Raw genomic sequence first — 21,632 nt, 5'->3', positions numbered from 1 at the left:
TTTCCCACATTCCAACATGAAGATGATTAAATCCAAATACTGTAGTGACCATAAATGCATTGAATTGTTATTGTGCAATAAGGGTTATTCAGTTATGCAAGGTATGGCAACATATATTTTATGTATAAAGTATACTCAGTATATACTGTATATATAGCATTTTTAATGTAGGTAGATCATTTCAACCTGGTCATTTTAAAAGTAGCTTGCAAGCCGAAAAAGTGTGGGCACCCCTGGCTTAACTGACAGCTAAACTGGCTCTGTACCCAGATATATCTTTAAAGCTGTCAAATTTCTCCATTTCACCTACAGAACTTGGTAGATGATTCCAGTCTCCTTCTTTTCTTATTAAATTTATTTCTCCTTAATTTCCACCATTGTCTTTGAGTATATGTATTGATATATATCTGAAATTATTGTTCAAGTTTTTTTTTTTGCAAAATGATGTAAATAATACTTTATTAATTTTGACTATTGTGAGCAGCAGACTTATAGAAACCAAAAATGTTTTTTTCTGTGTTCCATAGCTGAATCTACAGTTAATACAGCTTTTAAGCACTACCCTAGGGTTGCCAGATTAGAAAATTAGAAATACAGGACAATCTTAAAATCTCTCTTTATATTACTATATATATATTACTATATATATATATTACTATATATATATATATATATATATATATATATATATATATATATATATATATATATATACACATTTATACATGCCCCCTACACACCCAGACCAATATATTATATAAAAGTAGAGACATAAGTTAAAAACATAAAGCAAGGATTTTAATGGGTTATAAGGAAAACAAAAGTAAAATCATTTGAAAATTATTTAATACAAGCTAAAAAAAATTCTGTAAAAGTGAAATCATTTGAAAATATTTATTTAATACAGACAACAGAGAAATATTATTATTATTATTTAATACAGGCAGTCAGAAAAAAAGTGGGCCGTGGCAAGTAGTAACAATACACTTTGTTGACACTGTACGTTGCAATGCTGATATAGAACTGCAAAGCAGCACAGCTGGAGAGCAAAACGGTAACAATGTCTCTGTCCTCAACCAACCATAGCAAATGAACAAGTTTCAAACAGACAGCAAACACTAGTTTCCTCATTACATTTGGGTTATTTTCATCAAGAGAATCTGAGAAAAGAAAGTATAATTACTTATAAAGTTACAACTAAGTACCATAAGTAGGTAGAAAAAATGTATTTTTATTGCAAAATTTGAAAATAAACTAATACAGGACATTTGGGTGTCCCTGAAAGGTCAGTATGGGCCAGGGGACAAAATTGTCAAATATGGGACATGTCCCATATATAAGGGAAGTCTAGCAAACCTACACTACCCTTATCACTGATGATAGCTGCAATGCATTTATAGATGTAAAGTTAAGATTTAGAAATTCAATACTGATGTTCAAAATTCCTCTTACATTGAGCTGTCATATTAATTTACATTTGCAATATATATATATATATATATATATATATATATATGTGTGTGTGTGTGTATTATACAGCTTTGTAAATACCTATTATCTTTGTGTGTAAAATTAATGTATGGTATCTAGAATAAAATATTATTATATCGAAGATGCTATACTCACCTGCTATTCTGGGGCAGTTGTAGAGAGAAATGATAATTATTCTATTTATATTTCTAAGTATTACATCTTGCCTGAAGAAGGGGCCTGAGTTGCCTCGAAAGCTTGCATATTGTAATCTTTTTAGTTAGCCAATAAAAGGGGTCATTTTGCTTGACTTTTCACTATTTTTAAGCATGCATTTTTATATTCTGGTATTCCCAGTCAGGGAGAATAATTGTATAAATGTATACTGTTTTTTGTTTTTTTAATTTTAGGTCCATGCCACAAAGAGAAAAAACCATATGACATGAGCATCACACAGATTGTTCGACTACAATATGCCTGCTACGACCCAATTGTACAATATGGTTAGTTAGAAAATTATATGTAATATTATGTTTGCTTACCTCTTTTTTCTTCTTTTTCTTCTTTCTTATTGTCTTTTTCTTGGTGTTTCACTTTGATAAGAGCTAATATGTGTAATATTATAATTTTTTAGTCTTCATCTGAACAGCTCCTTACCTCTGCCATTTCATTGAGCAGTCATACACCAGGCAAATGCTAGGTGGACACTCAAGGACAATAAATTGGATTTGTTGCTTTTAAAATATTTGTAAATTTGCAGTGGTTCAATGCCTTCTTTTAATTAGAGGACACAAATCAAAGCCCGATTTATTCATACCAATTGTTCTCTTTCTTATTTTCCAGGTTACACTGTGAGAGTGCTCAATGTAACAGAACAGAACAATTTTCAGGTGTTTGGCTGTGAAGTGATTAAGAACCTCAAGTTCAGTAAGACAATAGATTTCTTTGAAGTTGGAACTTTTAAAAAGCACAAAATAACTTAACCTTATTATTTTGATTCCTCATATAAAGTGAATTACAGTAATCCCTCGCTATATCGCGCTTCGCCTTTCGCGGCTTCACTCCATCGCGGATTTTATATGTAAGCATATTTAAATATATATTGCGGATTTTTCGCTGCTTCGCGGGTTTCTGCGGACAATGGGTCTTTTAATTTCTGGTACATGCTTCCTCAGTTGGTTTGCCCAGTTGATTTCATACAAGGGACGCTATTGGCAGATGGCTGAGAAGCTACCCAGCTTACATTTCTCTTTCTCTTGCGCTGACTTTCTCTGATCCTGACGTAGGGGGATTGAGCAGGGGGGCTGTTCGCACACCTAGACGATACGGACGCTCGTCTAAAAATGCTGAAAGATTATCTTCACATTGCTATCTTTTGTGCAGCTGCTTCCTGAAACGACATGCTGCACAGTGCTTCGCATACTTAAAAGCTCAAAGGGCACGTATTGATTTTTGTTTGTCTCTCTCTCTCTCTCTCTCTCTCTCTCTCTCTCTCCCTGCTCCTGACGGAGGGGGTGTGAGCTGCCGCCTTCAACAGCTTTGTGCCGCAGTGCTTCACATACTTAACAGCCAAACAGCCCTATTGATTTGTTTGGTTTTTTCTCTGTCTCTCTGACAGCCTGTGCTCCTGACACGCACTCCTTTGAAGAGGAAGATATGTTTGCATTCTTTTAATTGTGAGACGGAACTGTCATCTCTGTCTTGTCATGGAGCACAGTTTAAACTTTTGAAAAAGAGACAAATGTTTGTTTGCAGTGTTTGAATAACGTTCCTGTCTCTCTACAACCTCCTGTGTTTCTGCGCAAATCTGTGACCCAAGCATGACAATATAAAAATAACCATATAAACATATGGTTTCTACTTCGCGGATTTTCTTATTTCGCGGGTGGCTCTGGAACGCAACCCCCACGATGGAGGAGGGATTACTGTATTGTAATAGTCTTTCAACTATAATCTGTCTAATATAATAATAATAATAATAAGAAGAAGACAAACATGCATTCATGTTTTGAAAATTAAAATCTACATTTACAATAGGTTTACAGCCAATATTCTAAAATTCATTCAAAAATACCCAGAGCATTTCAAATTTATGTCTTAATGAATTACATTAGATCCTTTTTAATGTGGCAAGTCAAACAAGTTAGACCATTCATATCATCTTGAGCTCATTGCCTTGGAAGCCATATTGAAGATTATTGTTCTGTGTTGTTTTCAGATGAGGATATAAGAGTGAAGCCTGGCTCTTTCAGATATTTCCTTAAACGTCAACAATGCAAGTCAAAACTCACTGTCAACAAGGAATATCTTATCATGGGCAATGATGGCAAGACAAAGGATGTAAATGGAAAGTGAGTATATTGGAAGGTCTAAAGTATAACATTGCTTCTATCCAGATACAGTAATTTTGAAATTGACAGGTATCCTGTCTCTTTGTGATTGTTTAAGATTAGGCCTTTTTTAGGATGGGCCTTAACTGAAGGTCTTTTGTGACATTGGGGGAATGAAGGGGGACTAAAACAGCTGCTAACATCATAATACAAACATTAAGAGTAATGTTATTAATTTATTTAGCATACACTTTTATCCATGGTGACTTGCAAAGCAAGTTGTAATACATACAAGACTAATTAGAAGGTACAAGCATCAAAAGCAACAGAGAGAGAGATTAGTTTGATTAAGCAAGAAGGAGAGGATGGGGTTATAATGGAAAAATAAATGTCACTGACTATGGCATAAATCTGTTCAAAGAAGTAAGTGAAACTCAGCAAGAAGAAATAGACAGTAAATAGCTCGGCAAAAAAGACAAAATGAGAAAAACCTGTAGCAACAAACTTGAAAGACTCAATGGACTGACCATTGAGTTTTGGTTATTAGCCTGCTTAAATAACAAAGTAGATGAATATAAACTAACCTCACTATCATTCCTGAATCTGACTACTATGGATTTTATTATCCCCAAGAGAAACTTTGTTTATGTGAGTGAGCCATATTACCCTAAAAAATCCCACGCCAACTGAAGAAGAAACTGCAAACTGTATGCAGAAATAGAGAATGACACAACTATTAATCATATCTAGACACTTGAAGCTGTAATGTTACATTATTAAGTACAGTAGAAATATACTTGTCTTCATGAAACTAGTCATTTTAAATTAAGGTATTTTCAGCATAGTACACACGTACGAATACAGTGACAGCTTATTTCTCTCAGGTAAAGTCAACAACATTAATAAATTATGTTTAGTACATATCAAGAAATGATAGTAGAATGACTTAATTAATTCTTTATATGAGAAAAAATTCTTTCCTTTTACATGAGTATTTGTTAATTAACTCGATTAAAACGATATGATACGATTGTAACCATGACTATAAAAAAACACTAATACTTCATAATACTTCATTTTTATAAATATTTTTGCATACTAAGAGCCATTTACTAAATATAAAAGGTTTTGTTTTTAAATAAAAATGTAATCTTCACTCACTGAGAAAATTATTAGAAACACTATGTTAATACTGGATTAGGACTCCTTTTGCTGTCAAAACAGCCTACATTTTTCATGGTATGGATTCCACAAGCTGTTGGAAACATTCCTTTGAGGTTCTGGTACATACAGTATTGCCATGATTGCATTATGACATAGGTGTTCTATTGGATTCAGATTTGATTTCGTGATTGGAAAGACCACTGAAGAACACTGAACACATTGTCATGTTCAACATTTGAGACAACATTTATTGTACATGTTGAATTATTACGCTGGAGGTATCCATTAAAAAATGTGTGAATTACAGCCATGAGGGGATGTACATGGTAAGCAATGATTTTCAAATAGGCTGAGGCATCCAAGCGTTCACTGGTTGGTTTTAACAGGCACATAGTGTGCCAAGAAAACACACTCCACACCATTACATCACCAACACCAGCCTAGACTGTTGACATAAGGCAGGTTGGATGCATTGGTTCATGCAGTTGGCACCAAGCTATTATTCCACTGTTTGCGTTTGCCTTGGAAGAAATCAAAATTCATCAGAACAGCCTATGTTTTTTCTAGTCTTCAACTGTCCAATTTTGGTGAACCTATGCCTACTGTAGCCTCAGCTTTTTGGTCTTCGCTGACAGGATTGGAACCTGATGTAGTCTTTTGATTTTGTAGCCCATTCACCTCAAGTTTCAACATGATGTGCATTCTGTTATACAAACTGGTTATGCCGAGTTAAGCCTTTCCGTCATTCTGGTCATTCTCCTCTCACCCCTCTCATCAACAGGGTGTCTCAATCCACAAATCTGTTGGTCACTTGATGTTTTTTGCTTTTTGTACCATTCTCAGTGAATTCCAGAAACTTACAAAAATACTTAAAGTTACAGTAAGCCTATCTGGCACCAACAATCATGCCACAATCAAAAATCACTGGGATCACATGTGTTCCTTAATCTGGTGTTTGCTTTGAACATTAACTTAAGGTCCTGCATGATATTATGCATTGTGCAGCTGTCATATGATTGGCTGATTAGTTAATTGCATGGACAAGCAGATGTACAGGTGTTCCTAATCATTTTCTCAGTGAGTGTATGTTAATTGCACATTTTTATTTTTTAATAAAAAAAAAGATTTAATTCTCCATGTTTGTCATGTCAGTTCACTCCGTCAATTAATTGTACCATTTAATCTGATGTAGTTTTTTTATTGCTTCATGCTAAAGTAATCACAACTCATCTCAAACTTTACTTTCATTCCCTCTCTTTTTCCTTTCTGAAGCTTCCCAACTGCATATCTTCTTAGATAGAAGATGCAGTCTTTCTACAAAAAGGTACCATAAAGCATATAGTAAATCAAGCAAATTCTACCCTTCTTTTTAATTGTCATTCTCACCAACAGACACGGTGAGATCCTAACTTTCTGTTCCTCTTTTCCCATTGTTTCTTCCTTTTCAATCTGTTCCATTTCAACAGCTCATTTACTTAATATTTTCTTAATCTTTTTCTATCATCTTCTCAGTTGTTGTCTATGATGTAACTACGTAGTGTAAATGAAAGGAAAAATGACCTGCAAACGTTTGGTGTTCTAACTGGGAGACCCCATTTAATTGACTGAGCTTGCTATCTGTAAAGTGGCACCTACTATCATTAAAAGAATGTTTGAGTTTCTTTGTAGAGTTTTGTCTGTTTACTGTGAAGATCAACATGTTCAGGTGTTCCTCAAATCTAAAGTGGGAATAAAGAACCGTGTAAATAACTATTCCACTCCCCAACTCTTTCCCAGGTGCAACTGTGCAAATGATCCCTCCAGAGGCTCTTCTGGCTCTTGTATTTGTCATTTCACTGTCCTTCTTTCTTAGTTTTATAGCTCTGCTCTTCCTTCATCTTACATGTAAGAAACCTTTACTCTTCCTGTAGATCAGTCACTAAACCACTTATTTTCATAATGGCTACCCTTGAACTGATGAAGCGAACCCTTAATGATTTTATTTTGATTAGCTTTCACCAAACTTGTAGTGTTCCTCACCTATCCAAACTTCTAGAACATATGGTTTCTACTCAGCATATTCAATATGTAACTCTACATTCTGGACTCCAGCTTGACTCACACTATTCAAACAGCTGTTGCTCAAATTTTTAAAACCATCAACTTACTTCTGATAGTGGATTTCTTCAGTGCTTCTAGCTGATCACACTACTGCCGTTGACACTGTTGACTCAAAGTGGCCTGCCAGAATACTGAACAGCTCTGCTAGATTCCTTAATTTGCTGGCTGTTTGTAATGAGCTGTTTTTGGTTGCAAATCCTTTTCTGTACAACTGCTTCCTACAGTGTCCCATAAGGTAATCAGCTTGGTGCTATTTATTTAATATTTGTTGTCAGCATAATCTCTTGCCCTGCTTATATACTGATACTGATACACATACTCTCTTCCTACCATACCTCAATGATAAAAAAACATGTACTCTACATCTGAGCTCTCCTCCTAGTTAAACACTAACACAACTATACTGCCTCTTATAGAATTTCCAGGTCACTGTAAGAATCTTGATTACTTGTTATTGAATCTAGAAAATTTTCCACTGTAACAAAAGAGACAAAACAAAGTCACAGTTTTGGGGATTGTCCCCGATTAGTGAAGGTCCTCAAAATATTGCATTTGTCTTTACAGACTTGAGTCCAAAACAGAACTGATCAGAGCAATAATGGCAGACATTTATATAGTGAAATAGCAGGAAATGGTGTAAGCAGGTGGCATTCTCGGAACCGGACGTGACATCATCTGGAGGTGGGACTTGGAGGGTTGGCACCGGAAGTGACATCATAAGCCAGAAGTGATTGTTGTTGTGGTGATTCTTCAGTTGTTCTGTGGGGAAGAGAGGAGAGAGGGTTAAAGTACAATGCCAACCCCTGGTCTGGCGAGGAATTACCCTTAGTTGAGCCTGTAAACTGTCTCCCAGGGATCAAATTGCCCTCAAAAGCCATCTAGTGACTTCAAAGCTTTAAATTACACCACTGCAGACTGAGTGATAACCTTGTATGTTCCATACCAACAATTAATGCATTGAGTTTGTCCACAGAAACAGGACTCAAAGATGTCTGTAGAATCAGTGGGGGCATAATTAAAAATGACTGGTTATGTAAAGTATATCATGGTATATTGTTCTCACCATTTATACAAACAAAATACTGAATGTATAACAGAGTAGAAAATGTTTAACGTGGTAACATTTTTACTAACACCTCATAGCCAAATCATTATGCAATTCTAGAAATTAATACAGAGACATAATATTTTTAAGGAAATTATTGAAATTTACATTTCATCCTTTGCTGCATTTCAAATATACGTGAAAATTGAATAGTGTATAACCTGATCAAAGTGCTACATGCTTCTGCAACATTAGCTCAAGTCTGCATTCCCAACCTCCTGAGTATGAGAAGTACAACTTTTAACTTACATATTTACTTCACTTAATTCTAGTAGCTGCTATGAGGTTTTTTCTAAAGCAGGCCTGTTTGTGTACAGATTTCAAAGCTTAGTAGCTTTTTGCCTGTTATGGAGGGTTGTCATTCAAAACATCTGATACTCTCATGACCATAGCTACAACAGCATTTATTTTTACAGTGTTCAGTAGAGCTCCTGAAGCCCATCTATAAAGATCATTTTAACTTTTTCAGAACTGATCCCTTCTGAAAAATCAGGCTACCACATTGAAATCTATTTTTGCCTTATTATCTTATTGTTTTGCTTATAATAATAACACATGGAAAGCACTATTAGCAAGTTTTTATACCTGTTCTGAGCTACACATGCATTTCTTAATTTACATGATTAGGTTTGTGGAAAAATTATTATATATTTTTTAAATGCACACATTAAAAAAGGCTAGGATAGCTTCTATTAAAGTGAAAAAAGCAATTTTTGGTTTTTAATTGCAGTTTTCTTTTATTTCTTGACTTAGCAATCACAGAAATTTAGCAAGATTTACTTGTTCACAGAAAAGTACAATGAAGCCTGACTGTCTGGTCAGCCTGAGGAGTCAGTCAACATACCATGAGATTTACTTGCTTTATTTATCTAGTCAGAAACACCTCTCAGCCAATTCAAACAGTCCACAACTACAAAGTTTTTCCATAAATAGATTAATTTATAAGAAAATGTTGTTAATTTCACTATCATGCTATTAAAGAATTGTTTAAATAATAGAAGATAACACATCCACACCCTAGTCCCTTCAATACAGAGTCCATATGTGAAGTTAGTAAATTATGTCTATATAAGCTTTCTTTACTGTACAGAATGCATTGACTGTGCTTGATGCTGTAAGGAGAGGCTGCGGATTCCTATAACTCAATAATAGCAAAATTGCATTCAGAAAATTTATGAAAGGATTTGCGTTCATGGTAGCTGAGTCTACTTTATTTTTATTTAATCATTCAGTTACGTAAGCTTTATAGTTGATGGTCAAAACTGTTTTCACTTTTTAGATTTTTTTTTTTTCTTTTGATCTTTCAGAGGTAGACTGTAGTGCCAAATAATTTTATGTACAATCCCACATCCCAATATGTATATTTTAGGTTAGGCAGAAAATATGATTTTTCTATTTAACCCCGTGATTATCAAATCATAAAGCAGAAAGCATACAGCACACTGTGTAACTAATATAAAATGGCTACATCATATGTAAAATAAAGAACAAATTAGAATTACAAAGAAATACCAGACAATATTGAAATATGTGATATAGGAAATAGTAGTTCTACCTCTCATTTCATGCATGAATCAAAAATAGCATCACCTGCATCAGGTACAAACTAAATTTGATGAGATTATCAGATAGAAGCAATGCTTCAGAGCCATACAGATATTGGTGGATATTGATACAGAGTACCATACCTTGTAGTAATGGATTACAGCTGGAATGAACTTTTACCTCAAGGGAATATTCAGGCTTCTTGTTTGGCCTCAAAAACAAATCAGTCAGAGTGGGAATGTTGCAGAGTAGTACAACATTTAATTGATATATACACATATTTCACATATACACATTAGAACAATCTGGATGAGAACAGGCCATTCAGCCCAAAAAACCTTGCCATTCCTATCCACTTAATTCTTCCAAAATAACATCAAGTCTAGCTTTAAAGGCCACACTCCTTGGCACCTTATTCCATGTGTTTCTGTGTGAAGAAAAGCATTGAAATGTTTGTGCAAAATTTACTCTTAACAAGTTTCTAACTATGTCAATTTGTTATTGTTGAACTCATTTTAAAGTAACAATCCACTGTATTGATTCCCTTCATAATTGAATACACTTCAATCATGTCTCCTCTTAATCTCCTTTTGATTAAACTGAAAAGGCTCAGCTCTTTTAATGTTTCCTTATAACTCTTTCCATGTAATACTGAAATCAACCTTGTCACTCTACTCTAGACTTTTTCTAGCTTTTATTGCCCTTTTTATTAGCCTGGAGAACAAACCTGTACACAGTACTCCAGATGAGGTCTAACCAGCGTGTTACAAAGCTTGAGCATAACCTCCTTGGACTTGTACTCCACACATTATGCTATATAACTTAACATTCTGTTAGCCTTCTTAATAGCTTCTGAACAATGGAAGCAGATAGAGATGAGTCTGCTACAATTCCTATATCCATTTCATATGGTGTACTGTACTTTCAATTTTCAGACCTTACATTGTGCATTCAAACATAATATTTTTGCTTCCTAGGTGTAATACTTTATATTTACCTACATTAAATGTCATCTGCCACAAATCTACCCAAACCTATATGCTGTCCCAGTCCTTCTATAATGATTCAATGGTTTCTAGATTATCTGCCAATCCATGTAGCTTGGCATCATCCACAAATTTAACCAGTTTATCATGTATGTACTCATTTCAAGCTTATTGTTATGATTAAAGTTAATGCAGTCATTACATTTGAAACTAACTGTGTAAAACGACATAATAATTGAATAAAGAGCAGGTATGGAAAATGTATAAATACAAGGGCATCATATTCTTACTGAAAGTAACATATCACCTTAAATCCAAATGTTCTAATCTTACTGCGTATTTTCTCACAAGTGTATTTAAATTCAGATCACTCTGGTCTCTTATTGATAGGCCAAAGATGAAGACTACATATAAGAAGAGAATACTCCATATGGGGTGAAGGCATCAGTGGAGTCCCCCAAATTTCTATCTGTTGACAGTTACTCTTTCTAATTTACCTAATGCAGGTTAGGTGGATTGGCGATTCTAAATTGTCCCTAGTGTATGCTTGGTGTGTGTCCTGCGGTGGGTTGGCACCCTGCCCGGGATTGGTTCCTGCCTTGTGCCCTGTGTTGGCTGGGATTGGCTCCGGCAGACCCCCGTGACCCTGTGTTCGGATTCAGCGGGTTGGAAAATGGATGGATGGATGGATATTGATTATGATATAATTAGTAAACGTGAAATTTTCAAGAGACACTAAAATTAGGAGTACAACAAATATTGAGTGCTGTGTTTGGGTAAACTCTAAACATTTTTTACTAGGCATATACATTTTTTCTGAGGTTCAAAATAAATTCTTTAGGGTTTAGAACCTCAAGGAACAAACATAAAGTTGTTATTGATTCCTAGATGGATTGTTTTTCTGTTGTTATTTACTGATGTAGCGTTTTGTATTTTTATGAGGACGCCACTATTTTGCTTGCTTGCTGCTATGATTTGACAAGCTACGACATTAGTTACTCAGTGCTTTATCAGTATAAGCACCTCTTGCTATGTGGCATCTAATATTATGGATATTTAAAAAAAAAATAAACAATTCATTTAACTTGTTTTCCTGGCTTGTTGTTACTGAACTGTTGCTTGACACTGTGACTACGTACCTGTTCAGTGTATTGTGTTTAGACATTTGGGTCAGCTGGCCCTTTGTTTGCAGACTTGTGGTTGGTGTCAGGTTAATGTTCTAAACTACTAAAATATGGGATCCCACAAGGTTTTATACTTGGTGCAATTCTGTTTTTATTATACATGCTTCCTCTTGGCTCTATTTTTCATATGCATAAAGTATCTTTTCACTGTTTTGTGGATGATACCTTCTACCTAGAAACAACTCCCTGGGGTCTCTTTTGGCTTGCTTGGATGATGTAAAGAGTTGAATGTCATCAATTTTTTTCACTTAAATTAAAGTAAAACTGAGATTGTGCTTTTTATGCTTGTCACTAACCTAGGCTTTATTAGTGAAACATCTGCAAAAATAGTCTTAAATTGGATAAGCAGATAAACTCTGTTATAAGAAGCTGCTTTTTCCAGTTAAGAATCATTTCAAAAATCAAGCCTTTTCTTGTTTTTGCTGATTTGGAAAAAGTTTTTCATGCTATGGTTTCATCACATCTTGACTATTGTAATTCATTGCACCAGTGGTGTCAGTTAAACTCTTCTCTCTCTCGCTTGCAGTTGGTCCAGAACTCTGCTGCGAGGCTCTTAACTGGGTCATGTAAGCGTGAGCACATCACTTCTATTTTGGCTTCACTTCATTGGCATCTGAGAACTGATTTTAAAATTTTATTGTACATGTTTAAATGTTTAAATTGTCTGGACCTGGCTTATCTGTCTGACCACCTTGTCTCCTATGCCCCTTCTTAATCCCTGAGATCATCTGACCAGTTGCTACTGGCCTTATAATGATCAAGGCGAAAAAAATGGGGTGATTGTTCTTTTGTGGTGACTGCTACTTGGCTCTGGAACAGCCTACCACTTCAATTTTTAAATCTTTGCTGAAAACACATTTTTTCTCCTTGGTTTTTAGTCACTCATGATGTATTTTTACAAGTATGTGCTGGTAATTATTATTTGTTAATGGTTTGTTATTTTTATTTACTTCTTTTTATTAATTTTTATCTATCAATCTTTGATTTTATTTATTCTACTAGGGGGTTCTCCCCCTGCTCGCTTCGCTCGCCAAACCCCCAGGCCTGCGCTATGCGCCAGCCACTTCACGTCTCTGCCACTCACATTGTGAAAAGGAGGGCACCCCAAGTAGACGCAGTTGCTTCTCCAAAACCCCCTCTGTAATCACAGTGATTTCATGCTGAAAGTTACACGGTCACAAAGAACATCCTGACTCAACAAGGAAAACATACATGCTTGAACCTTTATTTCCAATCGCCGGGCAAGTGTGCTAACCACTGCGCCACCATAATCTTTACCTTTATAGTTACTAAAATACACAACCTTCATTGACGCACATCAGGCACATTCTGCTTATCTCATTTATTATTATAAAAAGAGCATTTTTCCTTTAAATTTGATCAGGGTTTGAAAGGAAAAATGTTTTGCACATTTATGATAAGCTTTTAACAAACGTGGAGACATTTTATTTACTTTAACCCAATTATACATATCGATAATTATATTTCTTTGTCATGTGAGAAACTGTCTCCGCAGTTATCCAATTAATACCTTCTTAAAAGTATGGCCAGTACTTACAGGAAGGTAACAGAGGCATACTTGTCATTGCAAAGTTAAAACCAAATGAACATGGATAATTTTTTTTCCAATTAGAGCTCTTTTTTATTTATTTATTTTTATTTTTAGTGCTAGTTGTGTACACTGTCTACAGTTTCTTTTTAAACACTAGCTTATAATGTAGGTTTGTATAAACAATACTTATAAGACGATTTCAATAATTTCTGTGTGTTTGCCTATACTTTAACAGTATAGGCGAAGGTGTTTGGGGGGGTGGGGATTTGCCAAAACCTTTAACGTTTTGGTCACAGCAACAGCTGCATAACTCATAAAACTGCATTTTTAGCATGCGGACGAATCGTGTATTTTGGATCTGGCTGCTATTATGCCATTAAAGATTTCTACAATTATTTTAGTGAGCACGAGCGAGCCTTTATGGATTTTATCGGCATTGACACTGTCCACCTTTAAGTAACTGACTGCCAGACCCGCTGGATGCATGACTCGTCAGACGATAAGGTAAATGCATGCCTGCATGCATCAACTCTTAATAACGCGCAGCTCTTCATAGCTTTACAAAATACTGTTCCTAATGGCTAACAATGTAATTTATTTTAATAACAGTGTTCCCCAACACGGCATTTACTTCTCTGGCAAGTTTTGGACTTTGTAGCAGCTGATTAATCTGTGTTGTCCACTCGGGTGCCGTTTCACTTTATTCTGGACAACCAGTCTCGTGTCTATAAGTTTAAAACTGTTGTTTTACAATTTATTTTGTCTGGTTTAGTTTCGTCTTTTATTCCCACATTTTGTAATCATGTTTTGGACTTTTAAGTCCAACCTGCATAATGTAATTAGCAGAAACTGCTACAATTTACCAGCAGCTATCTGTTTTTTATTATTGCCCCATGCACTGTGGCCCATGTTACAAGCCCGCCTTATTGTACTTTCACGGGATTAATTAATATCCCCATTCAAGTTAGGGCCAGGCATTTTAAGGCAGGGTAACTCGGTCATGGGAGTCCATGACAGTATGCTCGACCATCCCGATACCCTCAGTATCTGACCGAGACCTTCCATGCCGTCATTATCAGAAGCATATTTTATATATATATAATACATTATAAATATGATACAGTTATTAATTTAGCCACAATCCTGCCGACTACGCCATTTTGTTTCCTTTAAGGGGGTGATACCTCCCTAGTTGGAATAAGTTATTTTGTAATTGTGGCATTTTAAGTAACCGAAAACTATATAGATATGATATTAAAAGGCGATATCCCTCCCATAGTGATACGGCGGTAAAAATCACATAAGAGAAAATAACTTAGCTTTCTTTACTGACGATTTATGCGGCATTACAGACGGGAAGCCTATAGCAAGACAATACTTTTATCAAGGTGGGATCTTGATCTATACAGTCTGCCAGCTTTTGTCACTGTGCTGGAAGGCTTTTCAGGACGGATGACGATATCACCCATCCATCCGTCGGCTTCAAAGTATTTGGCTGCTGTCCAAGTCTTTTATACTGTCTTCTCCACGCGCAGGCCCTTACTTAGGTTCCAAACAAGGGCAGGAGAGGATTCAATTTCATCTCTAGCATTCAGAAATAGTACAATGACCATTTTCATAGTTGTACCTTTCTCTCTTCAAATGCTTGCCTAGCAGTTCTAAATGCTGAGAGCCCCTGTGTGCTACCTTTGGCCTGGCTTGTACATGTAAGTGGATTTTTGTACAGAGCACAGTGACATTAAACTTATATTGTGATTACACCCTCTTAAATGGTTATACTATGGTAAACAAATACAGTTTTTTTTTACCTCCTCTTTTCTCAATCAGCTGCTGGCTTGCTGCTGCTGCCGTGCCACGTGATCTGCATCTTGTGCGGCACTTTGAACATTTAAAAGCCTGTACAGCAGCTGTCCTACTCTTTGTCTTTTATTTTCGGCCCTGGGCATGGTTAAATCTCTTGGCACAAAGTCTTGTCTCGCGGGACATGAGTTCTTGATATTTTTTAGTTTATAATTTAAAAACGGAATAAGAATCTGAAAATCTAACAACATCACCTTAATGTTCGATAGATTCTGAAAAGAATGATACCAAGCATATATATGTAGGTTTTAAAATAAGCCTGATTTAAAGTGTGACAAAAAACGTGACATAAAAACGTCACATTAAATCGTTGCACAAAACCGTTGCACTTTTAGGCTTAGGATTGTATATAAATATAGAGAGAGAGTAGATTTTTCATGTACAGCACTTTGGAAACCACTTCTGTGGCCTTAAATGTGCTCCATAAATAAATTTTGACTTGACTATTGTTTATATCCTGCTCATCCTTCACTTTACTTTCCTTTTGACAAGCCAGATTCTTTATGGAAGAGCACTGAAAAAGAAGGAGCATAAGTAATTAAAAAAAGCCTGGACAAACTTAAAAACTAAATGCACACTTAGAAAATGCAGCTTAATGTAGATAACTGCAAAGTGCTACATGAAGGCAAAAAGAATACATATTATATAGTATTAATATATTACACTATCCTATAGGAAACATCAAGTGAAAAGGTTTTCCATTGCAAAATAGTACATTTGCATTGTCTAGGAAAATTACTACATTGTCTATGCAACGTATAGAATGTGATTTATAAGGTAAATAAAATGTTAGATTATATTGTACAAGGCTTTCATAATTTTGGTCCATTTTTGAAATGCCATATCTTTATTCCTGCCAATACTATGGCCAGTACTGTAAAGTCCAGTTTGTCTAAAGAAAACTATTGCTTTTTACCTTTCTTTCAAATCAGTTTCTCTTTCTGTTTTGTTTACAGCATGCAGTATCTGTTGAATGCCAATACTTGGATTGAGGAGCTTCCCCTTGAATCAAAATGCAAAGGGAGGTCTTACCGAAGTTTCTGTGAAGGAATGAAGACCTTTCTGAGTTACTATGAAGTCAGTGGTTGTACAGTCTGAGCTGCTGGTACCAACAATTATTATTTGCAGCATACAACATATTTTTCTCCTACATTGGTGGACTTTTTTTTGTTATCTGTTAAAAAATACCATGTGAAAGATCTAATTTTAAGATAAACAATTTATTTGAGTTTTTTCATACATAGCACATCCTGAACAAAAAATATTAACATTTCAGCAATAATAAAATTCCTCTGAGAATTTTTGTGGTATTCATTTTTTATGATTTGCTTACCAATAAATAAAAATTGCTTTGGGTTTAGTTTGGGTATTCATGATATTTTTTGTTTTGCCTCTACAAAATATATTGTCTATTTGGATGAGGTGATTGACAAATGTTTTTCATTACATCTTAGCTCAGTGTAGTGAATGACTTCAGTTATAAATGCTCAAGTGTAGATTTTTGGGGGCTCTGTGCTCTTACGGTTTTAAAAAGTATTCAGCAGACTACAGTGATTGTATTCGATATTTTAGTATTGAATTTAAAAGCACATGCATTTATACCCATGGGTGTGGACTCTTTGATTATGTTTACTTCTTCCTTATTTATCTGAATCTAATCAAGCACAATACCAGCAATGCTTTCATAATTAGAGTTAGAGTATAGGTTAAATTTTAATTTACATTCAGGAAAACTGGTTATTTCATTGCAGAGCTATTTTTTTATTGAAGGAAATTTGATTTGTATTTCAGTGTGAGCAAAGATCTAACTATTAATGGATGTTGGTTACTACTGCTCAACTCGTATGTCTCTTTAATCTGAGATTCCCGTTCAGTACATTGTAAACAGCCCATTGTTATTTAGCCAAGTCACTTCTAGTATTTGAATGTAGCTTGCCTTCATACAGAGCTGTGCCCAAATAAACAGATTTTTAAACTGTGAGCACACACTCTGCGTGTAAGAGATAATTAAAATTTTATGGAAATGCACATGTGACAGCACCCCTCCCTGATTTCACTTATTAGCCTCTTTTTAAGACTCGTCCTTTGAGACACTAGCACCATAACGAAATACATTTTTTCCATGAACACAATTTTCTGGCATGCTGAAGAGTCATTGTGAAGGGATGCAGCGACAGACGCCAACTCTGCATTACCTCACCTCGGACTCAAGGGTGGAGATTCAGAACTCATATTATTCTGCAGTAAGACTAAGCATCCAGTGTCACACAGTTTTGCATAAAACCCGGGCCACATTTGTCTTTTTCTGTTTCCCAGACAGTTTTATGGATAAGAGTTTGTGGGGCTTAGTACCATTTCAAAAAAGACAAAGAAAATATCAGACAACAAACCAAATTGCTGTTGAGGTGTGGATGGGAAGGGGGGATCTGTACAGCTGCCAATGCTATGATGGGTACTCCAGATGTTTTCATGTTGAAAAAACATCTGTTCAACTCACCGTCACCCTTTTCTGATCTGTAAAGTTTTTGATGTGTTGTGATTTATGGTGCAAATAGGTTTGTATATCTAAATAAAGTTTAAGTGTGCACATGATCAGCTCTGTGAAAAACATCATTTAAAACAAACGCTTAAAGAGTAATTAATTTTAGTTTCACACCAAGATTTACATCCACTTTTAGACATGGCCACATAGAAGTCAGAGACTTGAGGGCAATATATTCTATTAAGAAAAAAAAGAGAGATATATTGTGAGGACCTAGCTAAATAAGCCACACAGGAGCCTCTCTCTCAGCTGCCATTTATTTATTTCTAATGCTGTGACAGAAGTGATGCACTTCACTTGCACTTCCCATTACCTGGGTCAAAGGGTCACTTCTTGCCTGCTGTTTTACTTCCCTGTTGCTTTCTTTTAAAAACACTCCTCTTCCTTCTGGTGTAAACTGTTACCTTTTATACTCTGGTATTTAACCCTCACCCTATCACTCAACTCTTCCTAATGAGATACCCTGTGCTATCACAAAAACTGATTTGCCCAGGTTCCACACCCCAATCCTTTTTCCCATTCTTCACAGCTCTCTGTGTGGCAACAAGAGATGTCACAATATCAATCTGTCCAAGAGATGAGCTTCATGCCTAATATGTATATAGTAAACCTGGTTTGAAATGTCTCAAGATGTTGCCTTGGATTATCTTATAAAATCATCCATCCATCCATTATCCAACCCGCTATATCCTAACTACAGGGTCACGGGGGTCTGCTGGAGCCAATCCCAGCCAACACAGGCCGCAAGGCAGGAACAAACCCCGGGAAGGGTGCCAGCCCACCGCAGGGGCTTATAAAATCAGTATTTTTAAAAACAGCAGCCATCCTAAGATAAGAATGCAATTTGAAAATATTTACTAAAATAAATATTTCAATGTGAACTTTGTTGATGCTTTTATTTAGTATCCATTATAACTGTGCACTTATGTCACAATTACTCAGTGATTGTGTGCTTATCTAATGTACCTATGAATTATCACTGTGTATTTTCTGCATAGTAGTAACAGTATAGCTAAGCAAGTAATCAGGTATGTACAGTGCATCAGGAAAGTATTCACAGTGCATCACTTTTTTCCACATTTTGTTATGTTACAGCCTTATTCCAAAATGGATTAAATTCATTTTTTTCCTCAGAATTCTACACACAACACCCCATAATGACAACATGAAAAAAGTTTACTTGAGATTTTTGCAAATTTATTAAAAAAAAAATAATTGAGAAAGCACATGTACATAAGTATTCACAGCCTTTGCCATGAACCTCGAAATTGAGCTCAGGTGCATCCTGTTTCCCCTGATCATCCTTGAGATGTTTCTGCAGCTTAACTGGAGTCCACCTGTGGTAAATTCAGTTGACTGGACATGATTTGGAAAGGCACACACCTGTCTATATGAAGTCCCACAGTTGACAGTTCATGTCAGAGCACAAACTAAGCATGAAGTCAAAGGAATTGTCTGTAGACCTCCGAGACAGGATTGTCTTGAGGTACATATCTGGGGAAGGTTACAGAAAAATTTCTGCTGCTTTGAAGGTCCCAATGAGCACAGTGGTCTCCATCATCCATAAGTGGAAAAAGTTCGAAACCACCAGGACTCTTCCTAGAGCTGGCCAGCCATCTAAACTGAGCGATCAGGGGAGAAGGACCTTAGTCAGGGAGGTGACCAAGAACCCAATGGTCACTCTGTCAGAGCTCCAGAGGTCCTCTGTGGAGAGAGGAGAACCTTCCAGAAGGACAACCATCTCTGCAGCAATCCACCAATCAGGCCTGTATGATAGAGTGGCCAGACGGAAGCCACTCCTTAGTAAAAGGCACATGGCAGCCCTCCTGGAGTTTGCCAAAAGGCACCTGAAGGACTCTCAGACCATGAGAAAGAAAATTCTCTGGTCTGATGAGACAAAGATTGAACTCTTTGGTATGAATGCCAGGCGTCACGTTTGGAGGAAACCTGGCACCATCCCTACAGTGAAGCATGGTGGTGGCAGCATCATGCTGTGGGGATGTTTTTCAGCAGCAGGGACTGGGAAACTAGTCCGGATAAAGGGAAAGATGACTGCAGCAATGTGCAGAGACATCCTGGATGAAAACCTGCTCCAGAGTGCTCTTGACCTCAGACTGGGGCGACGGTTCATCCTTCAGCAGGACAACCACCCTAAGCACACAGCCAAGATATCAAAGGAGGGGCTTCAGGACAACTCTGTGAATGTCCTTGAGTGGCCCAGCCAGAGCCCAGACTTGAATCCGATTGAACATCTCTGGAGAGATCTTAAAATGGCTGTGCACCGTCGCTTCCCATCCAACCTGATGGAGCTTGAGAGGTGCTGCAAAGAGGAATGGGTGAAACTGGCCAAGGATAGGTGTGCCAAGCTTGTGGCATCACATTCAACAAGACTTGAGGCTGTAATTGCTGCCAAAGGTGCATCGACAAAGTATTGAGCAAAGGCTGTGAATACTTATGTACATGTGATTTCTCAGTTTTTTTATTTTTAATATTTTTGCAAAAACCTCAAGTAAACTTTTTTCACGTTGTCATTATGGGGTGTTGTGTGTAGAATTCTGAGGAAAAATATGAATTTAATCCATTTTGGAATAAGGCTGTAACATAACAAAAGGTGCAAAAAGTGATGCGCTTTGAATACTTTCTGGATGCACTGTAGTTAGAATATCAAATATGTACTGTAGTGCAATACGTTTCATAGTGAACATTATCTCAAACTCCTACATCAAGTGAACTTTTAGTAGAATAAGGTTCAGAAACATGAATAAGCTGCAAGCTTAAAATTTTATCTTTTAAAGTAGCATTATCCCTGAGATGGCCCTGCATCCCCATTCATGGGCTGATCTTGTTTTGCGCTTAATGCTGCCAGAGTAACATCAATTCCAAATGACTTTGAAGAGGATTAAGTGGGTTTAATAGATGAATAGAAGTAATGTTATCTGCTGCAGTGTATAGTACATATGTTGCCTCTGATTGGACCAGCCAAACTTAATTGTATATCTACTAAGTTCTCTGGTTTCAGGAATATACTTAATGGTAGGGCTATACCGTAGTAAAGATTACTGTTTGGGGAAAATTCTCTTTAAATTACTGATAAGATCACCAACATAACGTATCCAAAATGGATGTCCTTTATTTTAACAAGTCTAAGGGAGCCCTGCCTATGAACACCCCATGTCACTTTACAAGACTGAGTAAGTATTGGAGAGCATTATGTTTATAGAACCAAGATCATTTCCATAACACAGCTAAGAAATACATTAGTTTAGACCAATCAACATACAGATAAATAGTATAGCGCCATAACACGCTCTATATCTTTATAGACCTAAAGGTCCCAAAATATCTATCAAGTTTAAAAGTCTTTGACAAACATAATCTTAAATAACAACTTTTAATATATAAATACTACAGTTAAAAGTTAAATGCCATTATGATCTTATAATCACCATGGTAAATGTGCTGGAAATAGATGGCACAGAACGTCTTGGTTAAACAGGAAAGGTACACTTAGAAACATTTGCAAACACACAGAAAGTTTTTCCCAATAAGTACATAGTATTAAAATACCAAAAGGTACTTTAAAAGGTAGGAAATTATATGTCAGTAGAGTAGAGATGGCAGAATTCAATAAGTAAAATGTGGAGCATCTTGACCACAGTTATGCCTTTGTCTTGCTGGAAAAAAGACAGGAAAGAACTGGAGCAGGAGACAAAAATGAAAGTCAAAAACATTAGCAGGGTTGTTACTGAATGTGCAGAAAACCAAACAATTAAACCCAAAATACGAACTGAGAA

At 36.1% G+C, this 21,632-nt stretch overlaps 1 protein-coding gene and 1 long non-coding RNA gene across 2 annotated transcripts in view; one reads left to right on the top strand and one right to left on the bottom strand.

The window, feature by feature from the left end:
* c4b (complement 4B (Chido blood group)) overlaps nt 1-16,656 on the top strand; it is a 104,606-nt gene extending 87,950 nt beyond the window's left edge. The window contains exons 38-41 of the mRNA XM_051933689.1: nt 1,881-1,973; nt 2,314-2,397; nt 3,689-3,821; nt 16,253-16,656. Of these exons, the coding sequence (XP_051789649.1) occupies nt 1,881-1,973; nt 2,314-2,397; nt 3,689-3,821; nt 16,253-16,394 (452 nt within the window). The 3' untranslated portion in view covers nt 16,395-16,656. The remainder of the gene's footprint in view (nt 1-1,880; nt 1,974-2,313; nt 2,398-3,688; nt 3,822-16,252) is intronic.
* The window catches only part of LOC127529643 (uncharacterized), a 744,809-nt gene that overhangs the window by 82,746 nt on the left and 640,431 nt on the right, over nt 1-21,632 (bottom strand). The gene's annotated exons all lie outside the window — the stretch shown is intronic.

The sequence above is a fragment of the Erpetoichthys calabaricus genome, chromosome 1, assembly GCF_900747795.2.
Source record: "Erpetoichthys calabaricus chromosome 1, fErpCal1.3, whole genome shotgun sequence".
In the NCBI taxonomy this organism is placed as follows: Eukaryota; Metazoa; Chordata; class Cladistia; order Polypteriformes; family Polypteridae; genus Erpetoichthys; species Erpetoichthys calabaricus.
This window is presented reverse-complemented; position numbering and strand designations above follow the sequence as displayed.